Source organism: Dromiciops gliroides, chromosome 1, assembly GCF_019393635.1.
Source record: "Dromiciops gliroides isolate mDroGli1 chromosome 1, mDroGli1.pri, whole genome shotgun sequence".
NCBI classification, from domain to species: Eukaryota; Metazoa; Chordata; class Mammalia; order Microbiotheria; family Microbiotheriidae; genus Dromiciops; species Dromiciops gliroides.
The window spans coordinates 62,512,577-62,540,492 of NC_057861.1; the positions used below are offsets into that span (position 1 = coordinate 62,512,577).

Consider the following 27,916-nt stretch of genomic DNA (forward strand, 5'->3'; position numbering starts at 1 on the left):
CCCACGCTGTTACGTGACCCCATGGTTTAAAAAGCTTTGATCCAGGTCAACCATTCATTTTCCAGATGAGTAAACTGAAGCTCAGAGAAAAGTTAACTTTCAAATGGTCACATGGTCAGTAATAAATAATATCGAACATTTATATAACGCTTACCATCAGGCACTGGGCTAAGTGCTTTACAATCATCATTGCATTTGGTTCTCATAATAACCGTGAGAGGTGGGTGCTGTTATTATCCCATTTTACGGATGAGGAAACTGAGGCAGGCAGCAGTTAAGTGATTTGTCTAAGGTCACACAGCCAGCAAGTGTCTGAGGTTGGATTTGAACTCAAATCTTCTTGACTCCAGGCCCAGCATTTCTATCCACTGCACAACCTAGCTGCCTCATTAGCACTCAAACCTAGGTCTTCTGGGTCTCATCCCAGGATCCTCTTGTCTGGAAAAGGAGGGGGTAGAACCAGATGACCTCTGAGACCCCTTGTGTATCTATGATCTCATGTTCCACTTAGAGAAGAATCAGCCATCACTGCCCAGCAAAGGGGATGGATTTTCCATAAATAACCCTTTATTTGTAAACTAATCTGCAGGGGCAGGGGGAGGGAAGAGAAGAGGGTGGAATCACAGCCCTGCTTCCTCCATGCATCCCACTGAGAGAGAAGAGGAGGAATAGGGCCTAGGATTAACAGGATTCTTTTATTACAGTTCAAGTCGTTCCTTGGGCCCCAAAAGCCGGAGATGGAATTGGGGAGACAAACGTAAAGAAATCAGGGCATCCACCCGAGGTGAGATCCATGGTGAGAGAGCCTCCCTCACAAGGAAGTAAATTTCTTAGCATCACTGGAGTCAGGGGTCTTTTCATCTGATTCCAAGGCTTCATTGGTGTGGCCTTTCTCCTCCTTTGGTGATTCAGATTCTTTCCTAGAGAAAGGATGACCAGATCTCAATGCCAGCCTATTTGAAGGAAGGGAGATGGGAACCAGGAACCTCCTGACCAGGCCAGTGAAGATACCCTTGTCCCACTTGGTGGGATAAAGTGTCCTAAGAAGTCAGGTTACCTCTTGGGAGGAGGCAAGAGGGAGGGAAAATGGTAGGAGAAGCTTCTGGACAAAGTAGAGAAGAGGGAAAGCGGAGAGGTTATCCTCATCCAGAGGCCACAACCTTTCATGGCTCCCAGAGTCCATGGGAAAAAAGTCTAAACTCTAGCCTGACATACGGGGCCTCCACAGTCTGGCTCCAAGCTCCTTCTCCACTCTTGTCACTCTTGCTCCCCTACACAACCTCTCCACCCCAGCTAGATTGGCTTCTTCCCTCTCCCGGTGTCTCTTTTCTCCACAAACTCAGCTTATTCCCACCTCCACGCTTTTTCTCAGGCTCACTTCTCTCTCCCTCCACCTCCTTGTCCAAACCATTAGAAAGTACAGTAAAGGATATTGGGGGTCATACACAGCTCATGGACACACACAGAACACACCATCTCACCCATGTGCACACACAACTAGGGTGTGGTGGGCATGTAATCTCATTAGTGTGAGGAACTCCTGCTATGAAAACTTGCCTGTGCTTCACTCCAAAGGCCATTGACAGCTCCTCTATAACTTAAAAAGCTGAATTGTTTTAGGCATTGAGGGAATAGTGACGATGATATACATTTATATAGAGCTTACTATGTGCCAGGCACTGTGCTAAGTGCTTTACAATTATTATCTCATTTGATCCTGACAACAACCCTGGGAGGCAGGCAGAGTATAAATGACTTGTCCAGGGTCATACAGCTAGTAAGCTCCTGAGGCTAGATTTGAACTCAGGTCTTCCTGACTCTAGGCCCAGTGCTCTATTCACTGTGACCCCTCGTTAAGTGACTTGTCTGTGAGTAAGGTAGTAGTATCTGTTGGAGGCTGGACCTGAATTCAGGCCTTCCTAACTTCAAGGCCTGTTCTCTACAGACTATGCTCCCTCACACACATGATTCTAACCCCACAAAACACAGGCATGCATACAATGCAACTAATGAGTACATCTGTCTACACAGATGTGCACATAGGGACACACAGGTCTACAACTGCTCACCCAGAACATGTAGCAGTAACAGCTCCCATCCCCACCACTTCCAGGTGGTCACAGTCCTTTCCTCACAACCACCCTGAGGCTATTCATTCAAATAGGTTATTATCTCTATTTTACAGGTGAGGAAACTGAGGCTGAGAGACACATATTGGCATCAGATCCAGGACTCAAGTCCAGGTCTCCTGATTCCAAGTCTGGGTTCTCTTTAGACTTTTCTATATCTTTTCTCTTTTTAATAATAATAATAAACATTTTTAGACTATACCATATTGCTTCACAGAAGTAAGCGAACACCTCCAACACATGGACACTTGTGTGCATACACAAAGATACAAATGCACACTTTACCTCATTAGAATGTTTTCATAGGGGCTCACAGTTGCTTCGGCCTCTCCAGACTCCTCTTCATTGTTCCTGGAGAGAAAAGGGAATCAGGGGATTTTCCTTGGCCCCCTTGCCCCCCCAACCTCACCCCCATCCCACCCCACACACCATGGGTACTTCCTCAGGCTAAGACTCAGTCCCTAGTATTCCACAGACTTAGAACCTGGAGATGAAGTCCCAATTGCCTCATTTCACAGATAAAGCCATTGAGTTACCAGATGAGGAAGTGATATGGTCAAGGTCATACCCAGGGAGTTTGTGGTAAATATGGCCTGGCCCTCTGGCCAGGTCTGGAAGAGGGAGGGTAGCCATGGGGAAGAACAGAGGGAGCTGGGAGGTAACCCCAGGCCCAAGGATAAAGGTTTCTCACCTCTTCTTACACCACAACCGGTTGGCCAGCATTAGGACAAAGACAATGAAGAGGAAGCCCACAACAGCCGTCAGACCCACCAGCCATGGCTCCAGCCTCCTCTCAATCACTGCCAAGGATGGGGTGAGAAAGAGAGATGTTGAGTTTCAGTGATAGGATGAGGGGTTCAGTGCCAAGCCCTGGGACAATCCCCCCTTTCCCTCTCCCTGTCTTCTCCTTCTTCCAAAAGACCCATTTCTCCATGGGAAAATAGGAAGACTGAGCCCCAAAGCCAAGGCAGGGTACCAGGTTGTTCCCCAAAGCCCATCCTCGATCTCCCACCTTCCTGGGCATCCACCGATGACAGTGACAGTGCAAAGAGCACGAAGATGGTCTCCTGGAGCTCCATGGGGCCAAGAGCTGTGTCTGGTCAGTCTGTCCAGGGTCCTTGAGTCCGCAGTGTGTACTGACTGCTGCAGAAGGGAGCTTGGGAGATGGCTCTGAAATGCCCCACCCAGATAAGCTAATATGGAAGGGGCAGAGGTTGGGGGGGGGGGAGGGCGGAGTGGAGTGCTGGGAGGAGAGCGATCATTTATTGAACTTTGAAGGCTCCACTTCTCACTCACACCTACCCGCTGCTCAGGGGACACACCTTTCTTCCCTTTTAACCCTCTGTGGCCTTTGAGGTCCTAAGTGACCCGGCTCCAGGGTAACCAAAGAATGAGTCTCTTCATTCTCAGTTGACCATTGCCCTATCACCTTGTCAGTCTTTCCCACATTGGCAGGGCTTTGCCAGACTGTGCCCGGGGACCTCCAGTTCTGATGTGCCACCCTCTACCCACACACAAAGGGTTAACAGGAGGGGAGCCAGGAAAAAGTGGGGGGGTAAGAGAGACTCTGGACTTAGGTAACAATTAACTCAGCCCCATTCTCCGGAAGTGAGAATCCATTATCCCTACTCATAAGTGGCTGAGGTCCTCCAAGAAGCCATGGATGGCTTCACCAAAGGCCAAACGGGGATAGTTTGGACTCCAGCCCCTGGCAGGGACTTAGAGCAGTCAAGGTGAACAAAGCCCACTCAGAATAGGGTAGTCTCTGGTACCCTGAGAGAGTCCCAGTCCTCAAGAAAAGATTTCCCTCCCCGCCCTGAGACTTAGGGACCTTCTGTGTGCAAACATTTCATCAGCTTAGGCTCCTCTTCTGATGAGCTGTGGGGAAACTCTCAGCCCTTCCCTTGGCCTGGCCCCATGCCAATGGATGCCAATGGACCTTCACAGCCATTTCCCCAGCTTGGAGTGGAGACTCAGTCTCCCCTCTACAACTATTCCAGGAGAAAACAAAAATACATCAATAAGCAGAGAAAGTAGATGCTTTTGTCAACCATTAGAAAATCAGTGCCCATATATACAGGAGACCATGCCTCTGATGAGGGGCCCCCACGTGTGAGTGGGAGGGCAGGGAATGAAGTTAAATGTGCCCCTGCTCCAAGAAAGAGACGGAACAGTCTGTTGGAGGAGCAAGGAATTCAACCTTAGTCTTGTAAAAGGTGTCTCCTGAAGGACCAGCACCCACACTATGCAGCCCCGGAAGAGGATGGGAGTAGAGATGAGCCAGGGGAGGCCTGGAAAAAGTATTAGATTTGGAGTCATGGATTATTAAGAAGACCTAAAAGATCACAGGATCAAGAGGAAAGTGAAGCTCAGGGAGGGAAACTGATTTGCCCAAGGTCAAGGTCACACAACAAATCAGTGGTAAAGCAAATCTTAGGTTTAATTTCTGGCTCTGATATAGGGCAAATCACTTCACCTCTCCCAATTTCATTTTCATTCTCTGGAAGAGGGAATTCGTTTTCTTCTACAAAATGACTAATATGGGAATGTTTTACATTGCATATGTATAACCTATATCTGATTGCTTACTGCCTCAGGAGCGGGGAGGGGAGGAAGGGAAGGAGGGATAAAATTTGGAACTCAAAACTTTAAACAAAAATGTGTAGTAGTAGTAGTAGTAGTAGTAGTAGTAGTAGTAGTAGTAGTAGTAGTAGTAGTAGTAGTCAAAGACAAAAGGAGGAGGAGGAGAAGAGGAAGAAGAAGAAAGAAGAGGAAGAAAAGGAAGAAGAAGAAGAAGAAGAAGAAGAAGAAGAAGAAGAAGAAGAAGAAGAATTGGGCTAGATGATCTTAGAAGTCTTTCTCAGCTCAAAATCCTGTGATCCTCTGAGTCAACTATTAGCCCATTAGCCTTGGCCCTACCCTGGGTGGAGATGGACCCCACCCTAGCTTCCATGGGAGAAGCCATAGCCCTGGCACGTGGTTTGAAGGTCAAGGTGTTAAGTAGTCGATCTCTCTCCTCCTTCCTTTCCGTTCTCCTACAGCACCCCACCCCCCTTCAGCCCTTCCAAAGTTGAGAACCAAGGAGGCATGCGGGTGGGGGAGGAATATGGAGAGATAGGGGATGGGTACGGATATTCCCTGGAGGATGGGGAGAAAAAACACAAACCCATATCTAGATTGTTTTATACTGTCCAAAGTACTTCATACCCATTAGCTTATCTAATAACTCACATTTCTATTTGACAATGCATGTTTTCCCCACAAACATCCTTTGAGGTAGATAGTTCAGGAATTACTGTCCCCATTTTATAGAAGAAACATGATCAGAGAGGCTAAGCCATCCCTTTCATTTCACACGCTGTCAAGGTCAGCATGCAGCCTAGGTCTTCTGACTCAAAGTCCAGTCGACACACTTTCACAACACCATGCCGTCTCTCAAGAGTCCTAGCAGGTTGGCAGCACAGGAATCATTATTCTCATTTGACAGGAAAGGAAAACTGAGGACCAGAAAGGATAAGGGATTTCCCGAAGATTGCAAAGCAAGTTAGTAGCAGAGATGAAATTAGCCCAGCAGCCCAACTGCCTCAATCCATCAGTTTAGTAAGTCTTGACTAAGCTGTGCTGTGGGCCCAGTCCTATGCTTGGCTGTTCTATAGGAGAGGCAAGAGGAGAGACCATCCTCAGGGAGTTCTTCAAGTCCAGGATGATCACAAGTTCAAAAGATTAGAGCTAAATAGAAACCTGAGAAATCACCAAGTCCAACTCCATTTTACATAAGGAGAAACTGAGGCACTGACTTGCCCAAGGTGACACAGCTAGTAAACACCAGATCCAAGATTCGAATTCAGGACTCCCAATCCAGAAGATCTGAAACGCTGACAATTGTCCTGCCATTCCCTCTCCCCTTCCCATGCCCAAATGCAACTCTTTCCACCCTACCTCGGTACCAAAAGCAGAGGCTTCTGTTGCTCAGATCACCACTGCTGGAGATAGGCTAGAATACTGGTAGGGAGTGAAGGAAGCACAAAAACTGAGATCTGAAGGAACATTCGGATTTGGGAGACAGGGCTTTCCTCCTCGGCAGTGTTTTCTACTTTGGGATTTATAACAGTCATCGGACCTCTGAGGGGTTGTCATTTATAAAAGAGGCATGATTCACTAAGCTTCGACCCAGAACACAGAACTCAAGTCAACCAGGGAGAAGGTGCAAGGAGGCAAATTTCAGCTCAATGTGAGGACAGACTTTTTAACAATCAGAGCTGCTGTGGGAGGCGGTGTGCCTTCCATTCGGGAAGTTGTGTGGACCATGGGCTGTTCTCTTGGTGTCTCAGGTAACTAAGACTGTTAAGTTACAGATCAGCTGCCAATTGCCATTAGTAGAATTTCCACCACATGAGATCACAGGTCTGGACCAAAAAGAAGAAAAATCAGAGCCATAGATCCATGGAAAACACAGCCAGTCCTATCCCTCTAAGCAGAGACAGAATGACCACTTGGGGATGCCACAGGGCACTGTTTCCCAGTCATCCTCATCTGCCTCGAGCAAATTGTTGCTAGTCCACAGGTCTTGGCTGCTGGAGGCCCTACCTCCCTCAAAGCCTTACACGTAAAACAGCAGCCTTCCCTTCCCTCCCCTCTGTGTGCTGGGTTTCTTCCTGCCTGCTCCCTCCTTGTCTGTGGGCAAAGGCCCTGGTCACCCTTCAGGCTTCACAGGGCAGCCTGCACAGAGAATTCAGATGCTGAGGCTGCTTTGCAGCCCAGTGTGGATTGGGGAACACTTCGAGTGAGGGTCTTCCTGGTTCGGTTAGGTGGACTAGATGATTGATCGCTGGGGTCCCTTCCAGCTGAGATTTTATGATTTTTGTCAGGCCAGCGGTAGAACGGAGTTCAATTCCCACAAACTCGGTCCAGATACCGCTTGGTAGAAGGGGGGATCTCAGGACAATGCAGTTCCTGTGAGATTTCCTCCTCTTTCCTCCCGTTTAGTACTAACTGACCCAGGGCCCTTCCGGCAGCCTTAGCTGTTTGTCAACCTCATGCCCCTGCTGAGCCCCAGGGAATCAGGGAGGCCCCTCCATTCCTGGCTCTCTCTACTCAAGCCTTCGGTGGGACGCTGGCTCTTGGAAGGTGATGATGGAGGGGCGTCGAGGAGCAGGACGGGGAGGCCAGCAGGGGGGCTCCTGGACCTCCCTGTCCCCAGCTGGGGCGTCCTCTGGGGAGACGGTCAGCTCTTCCCCTCGCCAGGTCAGGGTCAGCTCCAGATCCAGCTCTTCTAGGTCTTCACCCTCCAGGCTCTTGGGCAGCTCCCTCGGGGACTCTGGCTGGTCTGGCTTCGGCCCAAAGGCCCAATCTGCACACAGAATAGATAAGGCAAACTCCTTCCTCCTCTCGAGCTTCTCCTCCCACGTTCCCCAAGAGCCTGGGAGACAGATAGGGGCAAGGAGAAGGACCCCCATTTTCCAGCTGCAGACACCAAGAGAAAGTAGGGAATATGCCCAAGCTCAGCCACAGACCCAGGACCCAAGCCTAGGTCTGTGGCTGAGGGTCTCCCTCTGAGAAAGGGAGTTAGGGAAAATCACATTTCTGGCTGTAGTCCCCCTTCATCCCCCCCACCCTCATGAGTCTCCAAAAGATGGAGGACAGGGAAGGAACCCTTCCAGGTCCACCTCATCAGTTTCTTCTCTCTCTGTTCCCAACATTCACCTTGTGCCCACCTATTTACAAAGTGCCTTATATATATATTGTCTCCCATTGACCCTCGCTGAGGCAGAGTGAAAATATTATCTTACAACTAAAGAAACAGAAGCTGAGAAAGTGTCACACTAACCCTAACTCTAAATTCTTGGTGTTAGAAAGTCAGTAAGCTGAGGAACCAGGATTTAAATTTGGGGCTCTGGACTCGAAAACGAATGTTAATTTCTTTGCACCTTCTGCAGACCAATAACAGATCTTGAAAACAAGCATTACTTTTGATCAAATGTTTATATATATATATATATATATATATATATATATATATATGTAAAATTGTGATTAATATGAAAATTCACTTAAAAGCATTCCTAAACTAATAGTATTTTTTTTGTTATATATGTTCTCAATAGTGCAGACCTTAAAATATGGGGTTCTGCGTTTTTTAGAAATTAAAAAAGGATTATCACACTTGAAACAACTGACAACCGCTATACCATAAGCTATCTGCCCCAGGTGACCTCCATCACACTCACAAATGAGCCCTGACCTGGGGAGGCTGAGGTGGGGAGATGCCTGAAGGCAGAGCTGTCCCCTTCAACCCATCAATACCCGCTGCCCCAAGGCTCCAGAAGAGGCATTGGTCAGCTCCATTCCCCTCATCATCGGAGCCCTGCCCTGGGGAGGGAAGTTGGAGGGCCTCTGTAGGAACAGCTTCGGTTTTGCTTTCAGGAGGGGTTCCTGGAGGAGGTCGGCCCCCAGCACTCACCAGCCAGGTCATGCATGAGGTCTTTGATGAGGTGCCCAACAATAGCATAGGCCACAGCTACGACGATGAGGGCAGCAAGCAGCAGGTACAGAACATACTTAGGCAGGCGCACAGTATCTAGGGCAGGTGGTCGGTAGTCCTCAAAAAGGGGTGGTTCTCTTGTTTGGTCCTCAGCCTCCTCTTCCAGCAGGCGCCGAGGGCCCCAGCCCGCCACCATTCCGACCCTTCAGCAAGGTGGTCTCATAGGGGGAGGCCACTCTCTGCCTGCCAGGATGTGGGGCATGGTGCCCAAAAGGCCGGCAGTGCTGGAGTAACCCCCAAGGGCGGGCAGCGGAAGCATTAAGGGTCTTAGGGACTAAGAGGATTGTGAAAGAGATTACTGTGAGGAAGGGTGGGAGGATAGGACAGGAAGAGGGTGGTGGGGCACAGAGGCCACGGGATCAGATATTCAGTGTGGCAGAGCTGGGACTGTGGTGCAGGGCTCCTCTCGGCATACCGCATGACTAGGATTTCATAGGATTCCCCATTACCCTCCTTCCTCTTTCCCAAGACATAATGGAAATTGGATGGGGCACCCACCACATCCCAGGCAAGTCTTCCTTATATTTCCCTACAGAATCCTGGTCTTGGGACTTGGGGGCTGGGGCAGGGAGGCATGATGAGAACTAAAGGAAACTAGAGGCAGGTGTGTGCCCTACACAGAAGCCCAGACTCCTTGCAATGCGAAATCATTAGAGCTAGAAGAGACCCTAGAAATCATCTAGTTGAACCCGTTCCTTTTACAAATGAGGAGACTGAGCCTGACGAGGGGAAGATGCTCACTCATAGTGAGTTAATGGCAGAGCTGGAACCAAACCAAGGTCTCCCGATTTCTAGTATAGGGTTCTTTACAACAAATGACCTAATGGTGATCGTCACCACTCAAGGAACATTAGTGGTTATTGGAGGCCCCAAGGGGGAAAGCAGCATGCTCAAGCTCCTGTAGCAATGAATGGACAAGTTGGGTCTAGTGACACCCGGCCCAGGATGGAGATGTGGCTCTTCAGCATTTCCCTTCTGGTAACCCTCACCAACACACAGACACTTCACATGCTTTTCTTGGATAAATAATTTAATATTTTGTTCAGATGACCTTTGTGCCCTGGAACTCAAGAACCTCCTCTTCTCACCTCTCCCTCAGCCCCTAGGCCAGCTCTCCTTTCCCTGGGAAGAATCCACTTAAGAACTCTACCCACCCCCTTCTATTTCCCTCAGAGATCAGGGTCCCCACTTCCACCCCATTCATCTAACAGGGCAGGCACTATCCATGCCTAGGGAAAGTCTTCCTTTCCGACAGGTGGTAGATGGTAGAAAAGGGTGCGCATGTGGGTGGGTGGGTGGCTGGCTTTCCGCTCCAATCTTCAGCAGATTAGCAAGCAATACAGCAGACCTTGCAGGAGGGCAAGGGTCAAGCAGAAATGATCTGGGGCACGGGAAGAAGGGACTCATCAGCTGAGAGAGGGGCAGGAGGTTGTTCAGAGTCTGGGACATACGGTCACGTGCAGAGCAGCAACTCAGAAAAGAGCTTCCTCCAGAAGGTCCCAACTGTGGAAAAGCTGTATACCTTTCCCCCAGCAGATCCAGATTCTTCTCCAGATCTCCAAAGGGATCCCAATAAACTGAGTTTTGCTGACAAACAATCCCAACATCTCCTAGTAAGCCTAGATCCCATATTACCATTAGATTCTCCCAATAAGGAACCCCAAAGATCCCAATCTGCTCCTATAACAGGCCCTATCTCAATAGATCCCAACACCTTCTAATAAGACCCGATCCCATTCCAGTGGTTCTCTTCTGGCCCCCAAAAGACCCCAAACTACTCCCAAAAGACCCTATCCCAATAGAGACGAAAACTTCGAAGGAGATCTTGATATCGTGACAACAGATGTAGATTTGCTCCCCCAAGAACTGACCCTGATCCTAAAAGATTCTGGCATTTCCCAACAGAGCAATGCCAGCTTCCCAGAAGATCCCAATTGTTCCTAACCTCTTCCAACCCACCCAGGTCATTTCTTGTTTCCAGCCCCTTTTAGCTGATTGCAATGGGTGGTCATTCTGGTGAGAGGACAAAGTAGGCCCAGGAGCAGGAAAGACAAGGCCAAAGCAGGTGATGGTGGAAGCTAACAGAGCATGGCAACAGGAGGTTTACAAAGTCAGGAGAATCCATCTGGCACAGGAGAGGGCTGGTGAAGCTGGCTGAGGCCATTGGCATACTGAAATTCAGGCCCGTTCTCATAGGCATACATATCCAGGGCCACCTCACAGCTCTCCCGCACTACACGTTCCGCATCAGCTGCGTGGGCCCGAAGGGCCGCCAGGCAGTCAGGGTGGGCAATCGAGCCCAAGGCTTCAGCACACTCGTGGCGTACCATGGGGTTCTCAGCTTGGCTGGCCAGGGAAGCTGTAAGCTGGGGTATGCAGGCCTCATGTTGTAGCTGGCCCAACACATAGCCCACTTCGTGGCGGAACAGAGCACTGCCACAGCATAGACCTGGGGGCAAGAATCAGGAGGGGAAGCTGATCAGGTGTGCTGGGAGGAATCACCAGGGGGAGAGGGATGACTATAGAGGAGGTCATAGTCATCTGGGGAGGAATGGTAGGGGAGAGGTCACCTTGGGGGGGGAGTGTGTAAGGGAGCTGTAAGGCAAGGTTAGAAGGAGGGGGCACTACCTGAGTCATTGTGGGAACAATTCAGGAGAAAGAGTGCTGAGAATTAAGAGGAAGTCCCCTTGAGGGATGATGATTAGAGGAGGAGGAAGATGGAGGAAGCAAGTGTAGGCGGGGAGTCAGAAAGGGGAGGACCAGAGGCATGGTTAAGGGAGGAGTCACCAGGAGGAATTTCACTGTGTATGAGGAGTCGGTCTAGGGAGGAGCCACTAGTTAGAGAAGTCAGTCTGAAGCAGGCTTAAGAGGCAGGAGGGAAACAATAAGAGCCAAATAAAACTCTTTCTCCCCCAAAATTTTTACCATGAGCTCCCCTAAACAGCGCTGGGACACAGTGAAAAATAATAATTCTTCATTTTACAGATGGAGCAACCAAGGTCCAAGGCCATGTGGCAAGTCAGGGGAAAGCCATGGACCCTCACAGACTGCCAGGGGAGTACGAGCAGGGCTGCAGCCAGGCCAGCCCCACCCAGTCCTCCCACCCTGGGGGCTCCTCCTCACCGTCTGCCAGGGCCAGTGCTGCTTCCTTGCCCCCAGCATTCCTCAGAGCAAACATGGCCCGGTAACGGTCAAAGAGGGGGCGGGACTCATCCAGCAGCATGGCCCGGAGCTGGCCCACATCCTTCTCCTCAGCAGGTGGGGCCGGGTCCACAGACAGGTAGGGGCTCCCGGCAGGCTCCCCTCCGTTCTGCTGCAGCCACTCCAGTCGTCGCACTGCCAACTGGCAAGTCTCTGCCACCTGGGGATAATGAAGAGGCACTGAGAAGCCTCCCCAACCTTCTCTTTTCTCCTGGCCCTCAATCCCCCATCCCAGCCTCACATTCAAGGCTCCTGCTGGGGCCACAAAGCCCAGCCTCTGGTCTGGACCAACAAGAAAGGAAGCAGCACTGGGTCTGCAGTGCAAGTGCTGGCTCTGAAGCCAACAGCTGTCTGACCACGGGTCAGCTACCTAACTTCTCTGAACTGACCTCCTCATCTGTAGAACAGGGATGCTAATACTAGCAGTGCCTGCTTCCCAGGGCTATTGTAAGGAAAGCTTTAACAACCCTAAAAGCATGTTAGAAATATCCAAATTACTAGGGTTGGGAATTAGAAATGGGAATATTGTGTGACGAGAGCAGCAGCAGACAAAGCTGAAGCCGAGAGCTGATGCAGGGTGAAATGTACTGTATACAAAATAACAGCAATATTGTTAAGATGATCTTCTGTGAATGACTTGGTTATTTTCAGCAATGCGATGATCCAAGACAACTCTGAAGGACTTAAGAAAAATACAATCCATCTGCAGAGGAGAACTGAGGGTATCTGAATACAGATTGAAGCATAAATTTTTTTGTGAGTTCCTTTATCTGAAGTTTTGTTTTTGTCTGTTTTCTTTCACAACCTGGCTAAAATGTCTTGCATGACATCTAAAGCTGAGTTACAGATGCCTGGGGAGCCAGACAGAGGAATTTAGACGTGGTGGTGCAGGCATGATGTCTCTGGGTCCTGGGCAGGGGAGGGAGGTGACAGGAATCATGGAAGGAGGAGAAGAGGCAAAGTCTAGGAGCTAGCAACAAGGCCTGGGAGCCCGCCCTAGCTCTCTGATACACTGCTCTATGGTATCAGGCTGCTTATTTCCTCTTTAGGGGCCCCAGTTTGCTCTCTTTCAAAATGGTGGGAAGAGGGAGGTGACAGGCTGGATTAAATGACATTGTGAATGCCTCCCTATTTCTAACATTATGACTTCATCTTGTCCTCTAGCTGGGAGTGGGACCCTGGATGCTGGGGGTTGGGGGACTGGGGGGTTGGGGAATTTCCCAGTACTGCTTAAAACACCTATAATATGAGGAGGTTGCATGTATATAGCAGCACTTCTTATGGAAGCAGGAACCCCAAACTGAAAAGTGGGCACCCATCAGCTGGGGCTAGCTGAACAACCTATAGCACAGAAACACAATTTGGTGTTATTGCTCTGTAAGAAAAGACAAATCTGAGAAGCTTGGTAAGACTTACATGACGTGATGCAGAGGGAAGTAAGCAGACGTAAGCAGTACCAAGAAGACAATACACAGAACCACCACCAAAAGGGTCCCAAAAAGCCCCTGGAGCTCAGACCAATGCCACAGGCAGTCTGGACTCCAGAGGACTAATGATGAAACACATCTTCCTCCCTGTGTCAGGGCAGTGGGGCTCTACAGATGCAAATGCGGGCATGCAATAACAGATGTGGCCAATGTGTTGGTTTGTTTTACTTAACCATATTTCCTTGTTTCAAGAGAGAATTGGGGGGTGGGAAGGGAGAGCAATGTTAAAAAAGCATCAAGGAAAGGGGCAGCTAGGTGGCTCAGTGGATAGAGCACTGGCCTTGGATTCAGGAGGACCTGAGTTCAAATCCAGCCTCAGACACTTGATACTTACTAGCTGTGTGACCCTGGGGAAGTCACTTAACTCTCAATGTCCTGCCCCCCCCCCCAAAAAGCATCAAGGAGAGTACAATGAGGGGGCTAGTCCCTGCAGCTCCAGCGCCTCTGCCCAGCATTCCAGGGCCTCCAAATCTAACAACATTCAGCCTTTCTCACTTGTTTCTGTTGCCCTGCAGCTCTAAATCGTATGATCCTACAAAACCCTCCCCACCAGGGCTCCCTAGATAATGTGAGAGCCGGCAGCCCCGGGCGAAAGGAAAGGCTGCCCCATTACCTCAATCACGGGGTCCCTGGAATATTCCTTCAGGAGCTCCAACACTTCTGGGCTGCCGATGGCTCCCAGAGCCTCTCCTGAAAGAGAAAGACAGCAGAGAAGGTCAAAGCTGGGCGAGTGCTTTGCACACAGAATACTGGAGTGGGAATGGACCCTAGACCACGGAAAGTCAGGCTAGGAAGGGCCTTAGCAACCACCCAGGGCAGAGGAAAATTTGGACAGGAAGAAGGCAAGGCAGAGGGGTGAGCCCAAAGTCCCACGGCAAGTTAGGGACTAGAAGGGAGCTAGGTCTTCTAACTCCCAGGCCAGGGTCACACCTGTCTTCTGAGCTTTGTACGTGCTTTCCTTAGGCCTGAAATCCTTCCGTTTCTGCTGGCATCCACCTAATAGTTTAAACTTGACGGGACTGGGCCAGGCACTTTCCCACCTGTGGGCCACTGCTCACACTGCCACCAGGAATGCCCTCTCTCCTCCTTCTCTGCTACTGGATCCCTACCCATTCCTGAAAGCCCAGCTCCAGTCCATGGGGGCCCCAGCTGCTAGGGTCCTTCAATTCCCTCATGGGCCTAGGAACCATTCACTCCCACTACTTTCTTAGTGCCCAGCACAGTGTCCTACAGCAATGCAAGCTTAATGAAAGTGTGTTGTTGTTGTTGTTGACACCGGCTCCCACCCCGTACTGTACTGGGAGGACTTATACTACAAGGACAAGGAATGGGCAGTATTCAGAGGTCCTCAGCTGGGGGCAGGGGGTGTCATCTCACTCACCAGCCTCATGCCGGACCATAGGCTCCTGGCTTGTATCCTTCAGTACCTCCACCAATACAGGGATGGCTCTAGCGTCCTGCATTTGGCCCAGGCAGTAGGCCAACTCATGCTTCAGTAGGGCTGACTCATCCCCAAAGGCCTGGCTGATCCAGGAAATGGCCCCAGGTCCCCCCAGCCCCCGAAGGGTGAATAGGGCCCGGAAGCGGGCCTGCAGAGGCTGCTTGGGATCCACAAGGGTCTGCCCGATGGCCTCTACTTCTTTCTCTGTTACCATGGTGCTGGCAGTCCAAGGGCTTGTACCAGGCCAGCCAAGGTGACTCGAGAGCTTGGGTCCTAGAGAAAAGAGCTCAAGTGAATGGCAGGTGTAGGAGGATCTTGCACACAGAATCCCAGGAGCTCGATTTGTTCTGTCTGACCTCACAGGGCATCGGTTCCATCCAATCCTGAACAAAACCCACTACAACATCCTCGATGAAAGGCTTTCCCAGGGTCAGGGAATGCAGATGTCCCAAACTACCTTATTTCCCCTATGGACCACTTTGTTAGGAACTTTTTCCTTTTCTAAAACCCAAATCTGCCTCTCTGCCACTTCTGCCCACTGCTCCTAGTTCTACCATCCACTTCAGGGAGGACACAGAAATACAATAGACACACAAGAGGCAGCTTAGTTGGTTCAGTGGATAATGCCTGGCTGGGAGTCAGGAACACCTAAGCTCAAATCTAGTCTGATACTTACTAGCTACATGAAACCGGCAAGTCACTTAACCTCTGCCTCAGTTTCCAAATGTATAAAATGGGGTTGATAATAATAGCACCTACCTCTCAGGGTTGTTGTGAGGGCCAAATGAAATAATAATTATAAAACACTTAGAACAGTGCCTGGCATATAGTAAAGACTACAGAAATCTTGGTTATTATTTTTATTATTGTTAGTTTACAGAAGAAACAAGCAGCTGTGGGGACCAGGAAACTCCTCACGTAAAAGGTTGTACTCAAGTTGAACTCTTTTGGAAGCTAGGAATTCTAGGAGGCAAAGACAAAGAAGGAAGGCAGTCCAGGCAGAGACAGCCTGCACAAAGGTATGGAGATGGGAGATGAAATATAGGGTATTTTAAAAAGCAAGATGATTAGTTTGGTTAGAATAAAGAATAAAGAGGGGCAACTAGGTGGTGCAGTGGATAAAACACCAGCCCTGGATTCAAGAGGACCTGAGTTCAAATCCGGCCTCAGACACTTGACACTTACTAGCTGTATGACCCTGGGTCACTTAACCCTCACTGCCCTGCCGAGAGAGAGAGAGAGAGAGAGAGAGAGAGAGAGAGAGAGAAACACTATGTAATAAATTAGCCCAGAAAAGCTGAGTGGAGACAATTTATAAAACGCTAAATGCCTGAAAGAAGAATTTGTATTTTCTCCTGGGGCAAGAGCAAGGCAGTGGAGTGGCACGGGCAGTCCTGGGTTTTGACAGCTGCATGGAATATGGCCTACAGAGGGGAGAGAAGGGATGGAGGGAGACCCATGAAGATGCTAGCTATTGTCCAGACAAGAGATGGTGAGGTCCCTAATGAGGGTGGGGGCTACATGAGAGGAGGGGGGAGATGTGAGAGGCAGCATCAGCAAGACTGGACAACTGATTGGTGAGGTGAGGCAAGGGAGAGTGTGGCATCAAGAAGGACTCTAAGCTTAGGAATCTGAGGGACTAGAAAGATGGCCCTGAAGGACGTCTGGCAGCATGATGGGTCTGGGGAGGAGGAGGAGTTCTGCTTTGGACATGGTTAATTAGAGGTGCCTACGAGAACCAGTCAGGCATGGATGAGGCAGCCTCAGAACCAAGCAAACACAGGTGTAAGTCCCTCCTTTGACACATACAGGCCATGTGACTCTGGGCAACCCGTTTAACTTTCTGATGATCTAGGTAGCTCTGTAAAACAAGAGGCAGCAAATAATAATAGCTCACATTCATGTAGAGCACTTTCCATGTATTATCTAGTTTGATCAACACAAAAACCCTGTGAGGTAGGTACTATTGTCCCCATTTTATAGATGGGGAAACCGCCTGAGGGAGGCGGAGTCACTTGTCCGGTTTCACACAGCGGGCTAGTGGTTTTTTGGTGTTTTGTTTGTTTGTTGGGGGGGGGGGGCAATGAGGGTTAAGTGACTTGCCCAGGGTCACACAGCTAGTATATTTCAAGTGTCTGAGACTGGATTTGAACTTAGGTCCTCCTGAATCCAGGGCTGGTGCTTTATCTGCCACCTAGCTGCCCTCAGGCCAGTGTCTGAATCACAATTATAACTGAGGTCTTCTTGACACCAGGTCCAGGGCTTGAACCCCCATGCCACACTGCCTCATAGGAGAGGGAGAGTCCTCATCTGGGAAGTCCCTATACCAATGAAATCACAGGTGTAACCTCTGCCCCCCTGGAACCAAGAGTTCATGTCCTTCCTCAAATGTGGTGTTCAGAACTGAATCGACACTCCAGATTGGGGGGGGGGCAGGGGGGACTGTGGCTCTTAGAGATCCTTTATTCTGCAAGACTTCTTTCAAGGTCCTGCCCCAGTGCTACCCACCCCATAGAGCCCGCCATGAACACCCAAAACAGAGGGAATCCAGTTCCTCTTTGAGATGATTTGGCTCTTTTAGAGTTTTCACACTCTCACCACCTGAAAGAAATGATAGCCGTACACCCACACAGCTGAGCTCTCCCTCTAGACCAGGGGCTCTCTGAGGGAGAGGATGAGGTTTCTCATCCACTCACTGATTTCTCCCAACATGCATCACAGGGCTGTTCACAAAGCATGTGTTCAAGAAGAAATACTTATAGACCACACTTTTCCTTCAAGTCTGGATCGAAACACTCCAAGTGACCTCTAATCCGCACTTTGTTCTCATTCCTTTCTTTTTTTGTTTTTTTGCGGGGCAATGGGGGTTAAGTGACTTGCCCAGGGTCACACAGCTAGTAAGTGTTAAGTGTCTGAGGATGGATTTGAACTCAGGTCCTCCTGACTCCAGGGCCGGTGCTCTATCCACTGAGACAACTAGCTGCCCCTGTTCCTTTCTTTTTTTATAGTTTATCTTTCTCCAATCAACATGTAAAAATAATTTCTAATATTCCTTGTTAAGTTTTGGAGTGCTAAATCCTATTGTTCCATCCCTCCCTTCTCTCACTCCTTTCAAAGAGATCTCGGTTGAGAGGGGTAAGCCTCATTTGGGGCAGTGGAATGGGAAAAAGGCTATCGTGAGAGAGAAGTAGTGACAGCTGGTCCAAAGCAAGGCATCAGTGATTGGGTCCCTGATTGTCCACACAATATTAAAAGATTTAGAGGAGGGTACCCAGGAAGCAGAAAGAACTTCTTCATGAAGGCTGATGGGAGACCATGCACAAAGCACTGCAAAGAACGGAGACATTTGGATGGAATGCAATCTGCACCACCGGAGGGAGCATGCACAGCAAAAAGGGGTATTTAAGTATGGTATTAAAAGATTTTATCATAAGAGGGCAGATGAGTCATGTACCTCCTTTAATTTTTTTTTTGGGGGGGGCAGGGCAATGGGGGTTAAGTGACTTGCCCAGGGTCACACAGCTAGTAAGTGTCAAGTGTCTGAAGCCAGATTTGAACTCAGGTACTCCTGAATCCAAGGCCGGTGCTCTATCCACTGCGACACCTAGCTGCCCCCCCTTCTTTAATTGTTAACAATTAATTAATAAAAGCAGCTAGTGGCATAGTGGATAGAGCTGAAGTCAGGAAGACCTGAGTTCAAAACCAGCCTCAGATACTTACTAGTTGTGTGACCCTGGGCAAGTCACTTAACCTTGGTCTCCTTAGTTTCCTCAGCTGTAAAATAAAGATTAACAATAGCACTTACTTCAAATGTGGTGTAGAACAAAGTGATCAGCACAGGGCCTGCCACATAGCAGGCACCTAATAAATGTTTGTTTTTGTCCTTTGCCTAAGAGTCCATGATTACAGAATTAAAATGTGCCATCCACCTCTTTCCCTGTCGCCGCTGAATTGAACGGGAGGCGGAGGCTCCCGGGTGTTTTCAAGATTTAGTTTCACCCGTGACCCGCTGCCATGGCCGAGGAAGGCAGTGCTGCTGGAGGTGTAATGGACGTTAACACTGCTCTACAAGAAGTGCTGAAGGCCGCACTCATCCACGATGGCCTAGCTCGTGGAATTCGTGAAGCCGCCAAGGCCTTGGACAAACGCCAAGCTCATCTTTGTGTTCTTGCTTCCAACTGTGATGAACCTATGTATGTAAAATTGGTTGAAGCCCTGTGTGCTGAGCACCAAATTAACTTAATTAAGGTTGATGACAACAAGAAGCTGGGTGAGTGGGTAGGCCTCTGTAACACTGACAGAGAGGGGAAGCCCCGAAAAGTGGTTGGCTGCAGTTGCATTGTTGTTAAAGACTATGGCAAGGAATCTCAGGCCAAAGATGCCATCGAAGAATATTTTAAATGCAAGAAATGAGTAAATAAAAGCCTTGGTTTGATTTGAAAAAAAAATAAAATAAAATGTGCCATCCAAAAGCTCCATAGCCTAGGGAAAACCCTCTGGGCCTTGGTTTTCTCTTCTCTAAAATGAAGTGGGGGGGTGGGGGGAGGACAGCTAGGTGGCACAGTGGATAAAGCACCAGTCCTGAATTCAGGAGGACCTGAGTTCAAATCAGCCTCAAACACTTGACACTTATTAGCTGTGTGACCCTGGGCAAGTCAATTAACCCTCATTGCCCTGAAAAAAAAAAAGATGAGCAGACTTGATTTTAGAAAAACATGGAAAGACCTGAATGAAATAATGATAAGCAAAACAATCTCAACCAAGAAAATGTTGTTTATAGTAACAGCAATATTGCTCAAAGAGTAACTGTGAATGACTAAGCTATTATGAGTAAATAAATATGAATATTCAAATCAACTACAAAGGACCTAGGAAGGAAGAGATTATCCAGCCCCAGAAAAATGACATATGGAAGTATGTAATGTACGGTTTCTCTCTGTCTCTTGTCACACACTCACACATGTACGTATACACACACACACACACACACACACACACACACACACACACACACAGGCAAGTCTCACATTTGTGAGAAACGTTGGCCTTCTCTAGCATGAGGTTGAGGGGGAATGAGACAGCTTGGAACTCAAAATGTAACCCAAAAAAGATTAAATAAAAGAATTATATGTATGTATGTGTATATTTTTTTTGGGGGGGGGGCAGGGCAATGAGGGTTAAGTGACTTTCCCAGCGTCATACAGCTAGTAAGTGTCAAGTGTCTGAGGCCATATTTGAACTCAGGTCCTCCTGAACCCAGGGCCAGTGTCTTATCCACTGCGCCACCTAACTGCCCCCTAAAATAATAATTAAAAAACAAACTTGAATACTAGACTGCAAGAAATCTCATACAGGAGAATTGCCCAGAAATATCGAAAGATGGCAAAGTTCAGCTCAAGAGAACATAAGAAAGAGAAATCCAAAGCTTGTTATCTTATTGATGGCTTATTGCATGATATTTAATTTTACCAAAGAACAAATTTTACAAGTAGCAAGGAAACAAAAAAGACTCCTTAAATTCCAAGGGGGAAAAAACAATCAGAAAAGTACAAAATTAACTACTTAAAAGAAATCAAAGAAAAAAAAATTGTTGTATTATATCCAAAGTGCAAAGAACATTGGCAGGCAGCCCAAAATAAAGTATCTTGAAAAGGAAGTGTAAACATGACAGATGCACTTAACATTTCAGCAAAAGGGAAGAATCTGAATCATCCCTTCAGAAAAACCCAGGGTATTCAACACACATGGACAGCTGGGTGGCACAGTAAATAGAGTACCAGGCCTGGAATTAGGAAGATTCTTTTCCTGGTGTTCAAATCCAGCCTCAGACACTTCCTATCTGTGTGACCCTGGGCAAGTCATTTAACCCTCTTTCCCTCAGTTTCTTTCTCTGTAAAATGAGCTGGAGAAGAAAATGGTAAAACTACTCTCTGCCAAGAAAACCCCAAATGGAGTCACGAAGAGTTGGGCATGACTGAACAACCAATAAGAGCTGCAGATGGAAAGTGTAGAATTAACTGGAGAGTCCAGGGAAGCCTGGGAAAGGTGTGTGTGTGTGTGTGTGTGTGTGTGTGTGTGTGTGTGTGTGTGTGTGTGTGTGTGTTTGTTTTAGTGTTCCATTCTTCAGCTCTCCAGTATGAAAAGAAAGGAAGCTGAGGATGTTGGGAAGGTACTGGGTATCCAAAGCTGAGTTAACATCCTGATGATGAGATTTCAGGTGATCAGATTAAAATGTAATTAGGGAATATTTAACAAAATAAATATAGATAATAAGTCAGTATGTGACCTGTAGGAATCCTTATATACTGCTTCTATTTGAGAGCTCTATACTATTTCACTTGTTGACCACATCAGCTCCCATTGATTCCACTGTCAACTCTATAGATGATTCCCAAATCTATAGTTCTAAGCCCTAGTCTCTCTACTGTGTTCCAGTAGAACACAGTTTTAATGTTACAGCATTAATTGCTTTTTGGGATGTGCCCTGGGCCTCTAAAACCCAGTATGTCCAAATTAGTTATCATTGCCCCCCCCCCAACCCTGTTCTGATACTGTCAAGGGTACCACCATCCTCCCATTCACCTAAGTCCCAACCTCAACTCCTCACTCACTCTACATGGCCAGTCCTCAAAGAATCTCCCTTCATATTTCTCCTACATATCTCCTTCTCTCCATTCACACAAACCACCATAGTTTAGGCACTAATCATGTTGAACCTGGACTTTTGCAATAACCTTCTAATTGCTCTCCAATCCACCCTCTACTCACCAATTTCCCCAAAGTGTAGATAGACATGACCATTTTACCCCTTCCCCAATTTGATAAAACTTCTTCGGCTTCCTCTTATCTCCAGTTAGAGCTCTTCACGACCTGGCCCATTCCTATGTGTCTAGTCTTTTTACACTTTACTCCCCTCTCCTCACTTCACAACCCAGCAACGCTCACCTACTTGTCTTTGTGCTTAGCATAGGACATTCCATTTCCCATGTCCATGCATTAACACTGACCATCCCCCTTGTCTTCTGCAAGAAGGCTTCCCCATTCCTCCCTGATCTTTAGTGCCTTCCCTCTGAGATTAGTCCCTTTATCCTGTATATACCATTTTCTCCCATTGTTGTTTGCAATGTTGACTCCCCTGCACTGATTGAGAGCAGTGTCTTTTTCTTTTTTTGCATCCCTGGCACAGTCTTTGGCACACAGAAAGTACTTAATAAATGCTTGACTGACTAACATTCGACAGCCCACAATCCCTGAAATGTGAGTTCTTACTCCCCATCTTACAGACAGGGAAATTAAGGCCCAGAAAGGGGAAGAGACTTCCCCAAAGCTATATGGGGAGTCAGAGGCTGACTCAGGACAAGAAGCCGTGTCTCCTGACCCTCAGTCAAGGGGAGGGCTCTTTCTTTCTTTCTTTTTTTTTTAGTGAGGCAATCGGGGTTAAGTGACTTGCCCAGGGTCACACAGCTAGTAAGTGTTAACTGTCTGAGGCCAGATTTGAACTTAGGTCCTCCTGAATCCAGGGCTGGTGCTCTATCCACTGCACCATCTAGCTGCACCGGGGAGGGCTCTTTCAATAAGTTCCTGCTCCCTTTCCACTTGTACTCTCCCCCAACCTACAAAGACTCACAACATTACAAAGATCCATGACCTCCTAACTTTTCCATGACTTGGAAGAGGGTTTAAAGAGCTGCATTGGCTCAAAAAGTTTCACCATGTGATGGCTAAGCCTTTTGCTATAAACCCTCTCTCAACTTAACTACAATAGCTGATTGTTGGCCAGACATCCAGCCAGCTTGTCAGTTTGCACTTGAAACATGGAAAGGATCTGTCAGAGAGCCTGTGCTTCACTCTGGAACTCCAAGAACACATCACTTCTTTAGGAAAGAGGCAATATGGTACATGGACAGCGTATTGAATTGGGAATTTGAAGCCCAGGAAGACCTGAGTTCAAGTCCCAACTCTGACGTCAAGTCAATCCACATAGGAATATTGGGAGAGAAAGGCTGAGGCATCCCTGCCCCATAGCAACAGACGAAGGCTTTGCTTTGACACGAATACTGGGGAAGACATAAGTGATGTCAGATTTCATGACACTTTCTGACTATGAGACCAACAGGATTTAAGGGGGGTAGGGGTGTGCCAGTTTCAATAGTACTAAGAAACAGGTGATAGCAGGTTTCATGACAACTTCTTCTTTTTTTTTTTGGTGAGGCAATTGGGGTTAAGTGACTTGCCTAGGGTCACACAGCTAGTAAGTGTTAAGTGTCTGAGGCCTGATTTGAACTCAGGTCCTTCTGACTCCAGGGCCGGTGCTCTATCCACTGTGCCACCTAGCTGCCCCGACAACTTCCTTCTAAAAGATATATTGGTTTAATAAAAGTAAAGATAGTTGTCTGGGCATGTAAAAGTATAAAAAAAAGACCCAGTCAACTTCAAAGAGAACCAATGAACACAGACATGGGCCTGTGATGCTGTCTGGGAATTCTGGAAGAACTTTCAGGGAGTTTAACAACCATCTAATACAATAAATAGCACAGGTCTTAAGCTGGGGGCTATCAATTTAGTGTGTATGGGTAAGTATGTATGTATGTATGTGTGTGTGCGTGTATATATGTATATACATATACACACAAACACACAGACAAGCCTTTCATGTCTCCCCCCCATTACATGTTAAAACAATATAACTGGTTTTTAAAATTATTTTGACAACTATATTTCGACATAATTGGTTTCCTTTGGAATTCAATGTATTTTACTTTAAGCATTTAAAAACATTATTCTGAGAAGGGGTACAGAGATATTGCCAAAGGAGTCTAGAACACAAAAAAATGTTAAGAACACCTGATCTGGTACAAACCTCACTCTTTACAGATGGAGAAACTGAGACTTGTGAAAGGGAAGTAACTAGCTCAAAGTCACAAAGCTAGCCTCCAAATTACCAGTGTGTCCTATATACCATGGTTGTAAAACTGGACCAAAAATCTCGAGTTCAGCCTGAACCAGATTAAAATGTATTTGGGAAATGTTTTACAATACAACACAGATGATGTCAATGTGTGGTTTTCTAAGTCAATGTGCCATTTCTATTGGAATATGACACCACTGCTGAATATCATCCACCTGCCTCTCACAATGATTATACATTGATGCAGTGACACTATCCTCATTGTTATTCCTAGCACACCACACTCCCTCTCCCAACTCCCATTTTTACCTGTTGTACCCCACACATGGAATTCTCTCCTTCCTCACCCCCATATCCTGGCTTCCCTTAAGTCTCAGCTAAAGTCCTCCTTTCTACAATGTCTTTCCCAGCCCTACTTCATCTTAGTGCTTTGCTCTGAAACTATCTTCAACTTATCACATACGTATCTTATTTGGGCATAGCTGTTTGCATGTTGAGAGCAGGGAGTGTCTTTGTGTCAGCAGTCCCTGGAACATAGTAGGAGCTTATTACCAAATGCTAGCAGATTAACTAGTTGATTGAATTCTGAGCTCCCAGAAGTGCGAATACAATTATTATTGTTGTTGTTACTGGCCTTTCCCCAAAGGCTGGATCGCAGACAGGGGAACAGCTGAATCCCTTGAACATGGAATCCCCAGAAACTGGATTCCCCAGGACTGCTCCCCATCCCGCCCGCCCCCTCCTCCCCGCCAGAGTGGGTGGGGTCCGACGGAGGATCAATCAACAGGAAGCCTACTAATCAAATGCCTACTATAAGCGTAAGAGGAGTGCAAAGCGCTGGGAGACAGGCAAAAGCGTGGTCCCTGCCCGCAAAGAGCTCACAGTCTAATGGGGACGGGAGGCGGGGGAAGCAAAACAATCACACAGGATCAAAGCGGGGACACGCGCGCACACACACGCAAGTAGAATTGTTTAAAGTTGGGATCCCTCGGGGGCGGGGGAAAGAGCGGGGGGCTGGGGGGAGAGGCGGTGAACCAGCTTCTCCTCAGCCCCCAGTCCTCAAGAGGTAGCATTTTCCACGAGAGCGACACCGATCCCGGACCTGATTCTTTCCGACCCTCCTCCTATTCCACCCACCCCGGACACCCCGGAAAGAAGATCTACTTGACCCCAAGTGCCTGTCAGAACCTGAGTCTCCCAACCCACCTACCCAAGCCCTCACCTAGCAACTCACCCCGCAGCAACTGCACCAGCAACTCCCGGCACTTTCAGGGGGCAGCCATCTTCCTAGCCACGTGACCTCGTCAAAACGTACCAGTATGAGCAGAAGAGGGGGAGGTGCTGACCCATGTCCAACCAAGAAAGGAGAAACTACGGAAACACTAAAGCATCTGAGGCCTGATAACTTATATCGCACGTTTAAAGCAATCTTTGATGTCCTCATTGTGGTTCTTTTCACAAGGAGAGAGTGAAGAGTGAAGCACTCTTTGTCCCTCTGGAAGAAGTACTCCCCTTCCTCTTGAAGTGGTAGATGCCGATTCAAACCAGATATAATGAGCGTGCGGAAGAGTGCGCATGCGCCCAATCTCCTGCGGCGCTCCTCGTGGAGGGACCGAAGGATGCTGGGTAGGGCTTGCGCGGCTAAGGCCTTATAAGACGGGCTGGGGGCTGTCCCTGGCTTGGGTGTCTGGGAACTTTGGGCGCCGGTAGAAGTCGTTCCAAAGGGCTTCGAAAACTTTATAGCCCTACTTAAATGGGGAGTTGTCTCTCTACCTATGTGTTTTTGGTCCAAAGTTATAATTTCAACTGCGTAGGGAAACTCCCTGGGGTGGAAACTCGGCTCCCCTGGTGCAGCTGTTGCCACTCCCCTTTAATTTAGTGATGTTGGAGCATCCAGAGGTTTCGTGACTTGTCCTTGATGAGGCAGCTCGTTGGTATCAGAGGCTGAGCTTGAACCCAGGTCAAGGGCACTCCACTTTATGCACTCGCCCCCGTGCCCTCCGATGGTTAGGTTCTCGATGTATGCACTACCCCGTGCTGCGTACCTATGCTGGAGTTAAAAAGGAGGGGAACACGGGTGGAGTGGGAAAAGGATATGAAATGGAGCTGAGCCCGACTCCCAACCATGCGTTTGTTACCTATGCGAATTTGGACAAATTGTTGTTTTTCTTCCCTCAGAGCTTCAGTTTACCCTAGCCGTATAAAAAGAGTGGTCAATCCTTATTCTTGAACTGCTTACAAGGGTAGTTTTGATGTATAAAAAGACTCTATAAAACTTTAAAAGACCTAAATCACCCCACCCAAGTAAAAGTCACCTTTTAGAGTATTGTATGAGTCAACAAGCATTTATTAGATCAGTCACTCTGCTAAGTCTCTGTGGGGGATACAAGGAAAGGAACCCCCCCCCCCCAAAAAAAAAACCCTGCAACAACCACCACAATCAAAACCCGTCGCAGACCCCAAGGAACTTACAGTCTGATGGCGGAAAACACACGTAAATACTTATGTACAAATAAGATAGAGGATAAATTGGGAGTTTTTTCAAGGAAGGCTCTGAGGTGAGGCTGGCCCAATTCTCAGTCACTAGTAACTAAGGGGAAGTGATAAGACAGGCTCCGGGGACCCAAGTCCGCAAAAAGCATGAGAAGTTCAGTTTCTGTGTGCATTTGTGTGTGGCGGGTGGGGTGGGATGGGGGGGGGGGGGGAGGTTAAACACAATCTTTGATGAGAGCCTCCAGGATCACTGTATGTGTTCGGCAGGACAATCTTCTCCTTAGACAAAGAATTATTTTCTATTGACTGAATGAGAGTCCTTTCTTTTGAGAAAAAGCCACTGTTGCTTTTCTCTTCTTCCTCCTACAGACTACACTTATCTCTCTCCTAAGAACAGAAAGTTCCTGAGGGTAGAATTTTTCTTTTTAGATCCTCATTTGTTTGTTCGTTATACAGTCATGCCAGACTGTTGGGGACCCTATTTGGGTTTTCTTGCCAAAAATACTGGAAGTTCTTTGCCATTTCCTTCTCCAGCTCATTTTACAGATGAGGAAACTGAGGTAAATGGGATTAAGTGACTTGCCTAGGGTGATACAGCTAGGGAGTGTCTGAGACCAGATTTGAATTTAGGAAGATGAGTTTTCCTGACTCCAAGCCTGGCAGGCACTCTATGCACTGTGTCAACACCTAGCTGCCGTGATTCCTTTGTCCCTATCTGGACAGATAGAAAAGATGACAAATTCATTCAAAAGCCAAGCAGGGGGCAGCTAGGTGGTATAGTGGATAGAGCACCAGCCTTGGATTCAGGAGGACCTGAGTTCAAATCAGGCCTCAGACGCTTGACACTTGCTAGCTGTGTGACCCTGGGCAAGTCACTTAACCCCCATTGCCCCACCAAAAAAAAAAGCCAAGCAGGTTCTATGTCCAAAGTATTGTCCCAAACGTGAAAGACATCAATAAAACAAAGGCCTTATTCTCAAAGGTTTAGTCTAAATCAATAAACATTTATTAATCACCTTTTTTGTGCCAGGCACTGTGCTAAGCATGCAAAGAAGGCATGCTCAAGGTGCTGAATGTGTCAGAGCAGATAACACATAAACAAGTATGTACAAACAATGTCAGTGCAGGACAAAGTGGAGATAATCAATAGAGGGAAGGCACTGACAGTAAAGGAGATACTTCAGGGAAGCCAGGAGGGAGAGAATTCTGGGTATGGAGGACAGCCAATGAAAACATCTGGAGTCCAGAGATGGAGTGACTTGGGCTAGGAAGAGCAAGAAAGCCACTGTCACTGGATAGTAGAGTATGTGGAGGGGGTTTGGTTATGAAGAGCCAAACAGAGGATTTTATATTTATTCATGGAGATAATAAAGTGCTGCTGGAGGTGATTGAATAGGGCAGAGTGTGACACATTCTTGAGGAAAATCACTTAGCTGAAAGTAGGCTGGAACGAGGTAAGACCTGAGGCAGGAAAACCAACCAGCAGACTTTTGAAGTACTTAAAGTGTCTAGACCAGGTGGATGACAGTGTCGAAGGAAAGAAGAGGGCTTATGCAGGAGAGGTTACCAGGGTAGAAATAACATAATGTGACCAGTTAGATATGAGGGTTGAGGATGACAACCCTAGGTTGAGAATCTGGGTGATTAGGAGGATGGGAGTGTCCTTGAGAGTAAAAGGGAAGTTCAGAATTGGTGAGTGTTTGGGGGAAAGGATAA

At 47.8% G+C, this 27,916-nt stretch overlaps 4 protein-coding genes across 5 annotated transcripts in view; 2 read left to right on the top strand and 2 right to left on the bottom strand.

Annotated features, from left to right (window-relative positions):
* Positions 1-545: 545 nt before the first annotated feature.
* Positions 546-3,338, bottom strand: SMIM24 (small integral membrane protein 24). Its single transcript, XM_043977186.1, has 4 exons — positions 3,142-3,338; positions 2,821-2,929; positions 2,415-2,480; positions 546-920 (listed from the first exon to the last, which is right to left on the bottom strand). The coding sequence occupies exons 1-4, from the start codon at positions 3,206-3,208 to the stop codon at positions 812-814; spliced, it is 351 nt and encodes a 116-aa protein (XP_043833121.1). The 5' UTR covers positions 3,209-3,338; the 3' UTR covers positions 546-811.
* A 6,344-nt stretch (positions 3,339-9,682) lies between these two features.
* DOHH (deoxyhypusine hydroxylase) lies at positions 9,683-25,014 on the bottom strand. 2 transcript variants are annotated; one of them, XM_043978504.1, is made up of 5 exons: positions 24,942-25,014; positions 14,740-15,072; positions 13,972-14,048; positions 11,794-12,031; positions 9,683-11,119 (listed from the first exon to the last, which is right to left on the bottom strand). In XM_043978504.1, the coding sequence occupies exons 2-5, from the start codon at positions 15,011-15,013 to the stop codon at positions 10,782-10,784; spliced, it is 927 nt and encodes a 308-aa protein (XP_043834439.1). In that variant the 5' UTR covers positions 15,014-15,072; positions 24,942-25,014; the 3' UTR covers positions 9,683-10,781. The 2 variants fall into 2 exon arrangements, with proteins under 2 accessions (XP_043834439.1, XP_043834440.1); XM_043978505.1 differs by having other exon boundaries at positions 24,930-25,005.
* LOC122736354 (40S ribosomal protein S12-like) lies at positions 18,814-19,257 on the top strand. Its single transcript, XM_043978506.1, has one exon. It carries the CDS (start codon positions 18,814-18,816, stop codon positions 19,210-19,212), a length of 399 nt encoding a protein of 132 aa, XP_043834441.1. The 3' UTR covers positions 19,213-19,257.
* Positions 25,015-25,312: 298 nt separating the features above from the next.
* The window catches only part of FZR1 (fizzy and cell division cycle 20 related 1), a 99,649-nt gene continuing 97,045 nt past the window's right edge, over positions 25,313-27,916 (top strand). The window contains exon 1 of the mRNA XM_043967748.1: positions 25,313-25,333. The gene's annotated coding sequence lies outside the window, so the exon portion shown is untranslated. The remainder of the gene's footprint in view (positions 25,334-27,916) is intronic.